The sequence below is a fragment of the Cydia fagiglandana genome, chromosome 8 (genome assembly GCF_963556715.1).
Source record: "Cydia fagiglandana chromosome 8, ilCydFagi1.1, whole genome shotgun sequence".
Lineage (NCBI taxonomy): Eukaryota > Metazoa > Arthropoda > Insecta > Lepidoptera > Tortricidae > Cydia > Cydia fagiglandana.
The window spans coordinates 17,898,947-17,905,243 of NC_085939.1; the positions used below are offsets into that span (position 1 = coordinate 17,898,947).

Consider the following 6,297-nt stretch of genomic DNA (forward strand, 5'->3'; position numbering starts at 1 on the left):
CCTAGCGTACACAGAATTGACTTCTGGATTCGGAATCACATTTGGCTTTCTTTTTCTTTTTTCCACGTTTGTATACTGTAGTTTTGTGTCTTTTCAGGGTCGCATGCAAATAATATCATATTTTACATTGAGCAACGTACTCTTGAACCAATGCTTTTTCTTGTTTTTATGGAGAAATATAAACAAAGTTTCTTGGCACAAGTTCATTAAGTATTGCCCTGAGACACTTAAGATTCAATTCAGAAAATACTATGATTTGACTCAAGTTACCGGTTTCATACGCTAAGAAATTTCGGCTCTTGGTGTGAAAATTTACATTAAGTAAGTAGTATACACTTTTTTAAACCAATGCGTTTTCTTGTTTTCATGGAGAAATGCAATTCCAATTGAAACAAGAAAACGCATTGGTTTAAAAAAGTGTATACTACTTACTTAATGTAAATTTTCACACCAAGAGCCGAAATTTCTTAGCGTATGAAACCGGTAACTTGAGTCAAATCATAGTATTTTCTGAATTGAATCTTAAGTGTCTCAGGGCAATACTTAAAGAACTTGTGCCAAGAAACCAAGAAACAAATTTTCTTGCCACGTCCACAATATATTCTTGCGTCAAGTTCTTTAAGTAGCACTAAGACACTTATACGCTCTTGGTGAGAATACTGAGCTTTTAAAAATATTTTTTTTATAATTCGGATAAAGTATTGATTTTTTTAGCTTAAATAATAAACGTAGAAACATTTTACATCTTGACGCAAGAATATATTGTTTCCTTATATAGGAAACACAAAACATATTGACACAAGACTATTTACTTGGCTGGAAAACTATTTTTTTTCTGTGCATACCTACACTCCCTTTTGCATCTTGCGTCACCTTGGCGGGTCACGGCCGTGCGGGGTAATATACATGACGTATTCATGTATATTAGGTATGCAGAATTATTTAGAGTCGGACTTTCGACTCTCAGAAGTTTAGCGCGTGTATGTATCAACCAAAGGGCCCACCGCGAACTACGTTCGACCACTGTCACACTTACCTACGAATTTACAAGTGCAACAGAGAGGCAACATGTCGAACGTGGTTCGCGGTGGCCCTCAGAGTGCAAAATCGCAGTACCTACACTACTCATATCTATGTGTGAGTAGTCCTTATGCTTACAATGTAGCGTAGGCCTAGTAGAATATAAGCCGAAAAATAAAGTTGTATACTTCAGATTTCCGTGACTGCCCATAGTGAGTGTAATAATAACGAGGACGTTGATTTATTATTTTTATTTATAATTAGAGATAAATCACAATTACATAATATTTTGATCCAAGAGCATCGTTAAACCAGAATGGTTTGTCTCGATACTCCATTCCGCAGTACTTAAATAATTAAATAATAATAATTAAATAATAATAATTAAATAATAATAATTAAATTGATGTAGCGTATTAACCGTTAGGGGGCTAAAACAAAATTTGGATTTTTGTATCACGGAAACCAACAAGACCTTGAAGTATAGAAAAAAATACGAAACATATTTACGTAATTTTCATTTCTTTTCAGTTGTACCCCTGTACAACAAAAATAGTGGGGATCCATTTAAGGGCATATTCGGTATCGTGTTTTGATAATGAAGAATCTGAGAATAAAGATTGCAATGTCCAACATCTGATGAAAATCACAAAATTATGAATAATGCCACTACAGTTTTTTGTTATAAATTATTTTAAACAACGACTTGCAGATAAAATGGGTCCTCAAGAGACGGACGCGAATGGTGTGCTGTTCGAGCATGACGTGGAGACGGAGGATGCGGCCCTGGCGAAGATGCCGGTCCAGCAAGCCGGAGACGCCAAGTGGGACAACCGATACGTCAGGCATATGCTCTTCTACGGCGCACTGCTGTACACAGCCGGGCTGTATGGAGGCTACCTGTCCCTGGTGTCGGCGAAATGGCAAACAAATATTTTCAGTAAGATTTGAATATAATATACACCGTGTTTTTATTGAATTCCGTTAACTTCGGGGTATGTTTAAGAGAACTAAATGGCATAGTTAATGTTCAAAAAAAAATTTGTTTTTTGCTTTTTTGGAAAAAAAAAATTAAGTTTAAAAAGTAATTAAATGTAGCATATAGCGTTGTTGTAACACCGGCATTATATTTAACCCAACCAAACAATTGAAATCTTGACATATCAATGTCATTTCGAACATCGATGGACCGAGATTGTACTTAAGTTTAGTAGCAAATGTATGAACTCATTCTAATTAATATGTAAACCGACCCTAAGGCAAGTGTACACGCTTGTAGAGGCCATAAGGCCTAGTTTTGTTAAGGTGTATAGTTTTGCCTATAAAGGAAAAAAATAAATTATTGATCGATTATCTCCGAAATGGAGTTAATTAGAACATCGGTGTCTTACTTTCGATCGGTGAGTTACTTTATTTAAGCTCAGGAATGCACCCCTGAAATTAACGGAAATCAATAAAAACACGGTGTATATGTTGCAGTCAAAAGTGTGAATTGGTCAAAAGAACTTTTAACCGACAAAAACAGGCAAAACTGCTTTTGACTGAGCATGTTGGTCAAAAGTAGTTTTACCTGAAAATCATACCTATTTCTGGGAGCAGTTTCGTTTTTAGGGCGTAGCAAAAATATATAACCCTAACCTACCTATCTCTGGGAACAGTTTCGTTTTTTGGGCGTAGCAAAAAAAAAATAACCCTTACCTACATACAAGTGCGAGTACTTTTGACTGATAGTAACAGTCACAATTACTATTTGACCAGTTTACACTTTTGACTGCGACATATATATATATATAGTATACTAAATAATAATAATAATATGGCAGGTGTCCGGACTTCTTTGCAATATTATAGCCCAGTGTTCATTTCCATCTAAACTTAAACCATAGACCAGTAACTGTACTCTGTCCATATTCTCTACAATAGCTTCGGCTCACTCGGCCACCACCGCTTAACTAATCGCTTACTATGTGTATAGGTATTTATTATTTACTCGTATTTATTTTCTTTCCACAGCCATCTTTTTGTATGTGACGTCAATACTGGGCATAGCAGCGGGAGCCCACAGGCTCTGGTGCCACAGGGCCTACAAGGCTAAATGGCCTCTCCAACTCATCCTTATGATCTTTCAAACTAGTGCTCTCCAGGTAAGATTCACCAGTAAACTAGGAACTAAGTTGTTGAACTCAACTTAGCTCTTTGTCACATTCAAAATGCTGTTGGTAGTTTTTATTTTACACGCGATTTTATCCCGATTTTAGCATTCCATGATCAAACCTTTTTAAAGATAAAGAAATTGATTATTCAAGTAGGCATAGCAAGTACAATGCGCTTATGAATGTCAAATAAAGCTACACCGGCTCCAATCTTACACCTCTGCCTCGAGAAGATTCAAAATCCTCATCAATTGGAGGAGGTCTGTCTTCTTTTTTGTCTTCCGTGAGAACAAGCTCTTTCCACAGAAGTAATAGACGCTATTCATCCCAATTTTCAGCTATTATTTTGAGCTCCTGATACATAAATTTAGGTAAGGCAAACGTACTGGTGCTGGACGCGGTCCCAGTACATGTCATCTTGAAACTTAAGTCATTGGCAATAGACGTGACAGCAAGGTGTCATCTATTGGGCATTAGCATGTCGAGCACTAGTACGTTTACCCTACTTAACATTTTTAACATTAAGGCTTTCCTTCAACTTTTCCTTTAACAATGTAGTTTTTTTATAAGTCATCGTTATATCGTATATTAGGTGACCTAACATGTTTCTTTGTCTGAAAATTCCAAATCGTTTAATAAAAACCGATGTCTACTCTACCCGATTCCGAAACCTTTTCACTCGTTGCTCATTCGGTCTGCATGACCTCTTACTGGAACCCCACACCCACCAACTCCACATCTTTTAATCTTTCCCTTTCTCGCAAACTTCCCACCTTCGACTTCCAAGCAACGCTAAAGAGAATGTCCAGATTTAGGTTGTAAATAATATTTATTTTCCCTCATTTTGGCTTTTTATAATTAGTACTCGGTGATAAACTGGGTGCGCGACCACCGCATGCACCACAAGTACGTGGACACGGACGCCGACCCGCACAACGCCACACGAGGGTTGTTCTTCTCCCACGTTGGGTGGCTGATGATGGACAAGCACCCGGAGTTCGAACGCAAGAGCAAGGGGATGGACCTGAGAGACGTTGAGTCTAACCAAATACTGCACTTCCAGCGAAAGTGAGTAGCAATAGCAATAACGGCTTTCTCACGCTGAGATTGAATTTTATATTCTCGTAAAACGGCTACTATCATATAGCGGAAAAATACACCGAGTTCGAACGCAAGAGCATGGGACTGGATCTTAGCGACGTCATAATGCAGTTCCAGTGAAATTAAGTACCTACGTAAGTAACAAGAACTTTTTTCAGGTACCTACATGTAGAAGCTAGTTGACGATGGTTAAATATACGAGTATATAGTATATCCTGCAACGTTAAAACTAACTCGTGTAACTAGAAAAGCGGCCAAGTGCAAGTCGATCTCGTTCAAACCAATTTTCGGTGGAAGTTGGCATGGTAATGTACATCATATATTTTTTTTAGTTTTATCATTCTCTTATTTTAGAAGTTACAGGGGGTGGGACACACACATTACCATTTTGGAAGTGTCTCTCGCGCAAACTATTCAGTTTAGAAAAAAATATATTAGAAACCTCAATATCATTTTTGAAGACCTATCCATAGATAACCCACACGTATGGGGTTTGATGAAAAAAATTTTTTGAGTTTCAGTTCTAAGTATGGGGAACACACAAAATTTTTTTTTCTATTTTTGTATGAGAATCTTAATGCGGTTCACAGAATACATCTACTTACCAAGTTTCAACAGTATAGTTCTTATAGTTTCGGAAAAAAGTGGCTGTGACATACATAACGAATCCATAAGGGTTCCGTTTTTTACACGACTGCCCAAAAAAAGAGTGTATTGTTCTTGCCATATGGCTACGGAACCCTAAATACCCTAATGAGTAGCCTTAATATAAAAATACAATGTATTCTTTCAAGTTTCAACTCTGTGACTTTAATAAGTCTCCAAATTGTTGCAGATACTACGCAATCCTAGTCACGATTATATGCGTCATCCTTCCCACTATTACCCCGGTCTACTTCTGGAACGAGACCTGGACAAACGCCTTCTTTGTGACCGTGTTGTTCCACCACGTCTGCGCATACAACGCAACGGCTTTAGTTAACTCCGCTCTCCACAAATGGGGGTACAAGCCTTACGACAAGAATATGGTGGCTACAGAAATGTATTTACTCACTCCTTTAATATTTGGAGAAAACTACCATAACTACCATCACGCTTTTCCTTGGGATTACAAGACGTCGGAACTTGGAGGAAGCACGTTTATGTTGACTACGGCGTTCATAGATTTCTTTGCGAGGATCGGTTGGGCTTATGACCTGAAGACTATCTCCGATGACATCATTCAGAAGCGTGTTATGCGTACTGGAGATGGATCGCACCAAATATGGGGATGGGGCGACAAAGACCAGACTAAAGAAGAGGTCGCAGCAGCTGTAAGAATATACCCTAAAGATGATTAATTATACTGATTTAAACTTTCACGGTTTTTACTAATTAAGTATTATACAAATCGACGGGACTTAATCACGTAAAATTCATAAAAAATGAATTTTAGGCGATTAAGTCCCGTCAATAAATAAAAAAAAAATTTTACACGATTAAGTCCCGTCTTTGTGAATAAAAATCATTAATTATTAATTAGTGGGCGCATGACAATGGTATTATAATTAATATTGCGAAAACAAAATGTATACACATTTTTACTCTCCCTACAATAAGTGTATAACAGGAGCACCAAAGATTATAGGCCATGACTATGACTGTCTGCATAGCGGTGTCCTTTCCTCTTGTCACTGTGAAGGAGTCGAGGTGGTTGGGCAGTTACAAGTACCTGGGCCTGTATTTGTTGTTATAGCGGCAACAGAAATACATCATCTGTGAAAATTTCAACTGTCTAACTATCACGGTTCGTGAGATACAGCCTGGTGACAGACGGACGGACGGACAGCGAAGTCTTAGTAATATGGTCCCGTTTTACCCTTTGGGTACGGAACCCTAAAAAACTCATGTTGAAATAATATGAAGCTAGGATAAACTTAAGTTAAAGAATGTCATGTTATATTGAACATAATTATATTTGTAACTTATACTAGTATCTAAAAATAGTTTAAATACCTAAATTAAGTAAAATAGCCTAAAAACA

At 37.4% G+C, this 6,297-nt stretch overlaps 1 protein-coding gene across 1 annotated transcript; it reads left to right on the forward strand.

Annotated features, from left to right (window-relative positions):
- Positions 1-1,737: 1,737 nt before the first annotated feature.
- Positions 1,738-5,614, forward strand: LOC134666717 (acyl-CoA Delta-9 desaturase-like). The gene is made up of 4 exons (XM_063523958.1): positions 1,738-1,960; positions 3,034-3,164; positions 4,036-4,241; positions 5,110-5,614. Exons 1-4 carry the CDS (start codon positions 1,738-1,740, stop codon positions 5,612-5,614), a joined length of 1,065 nt encoding a protein of 354 aa, XP_063380028.1.
- The last annotated feature ends 683 nt before the right edge of the window (positions 5,615-6,297 follow it).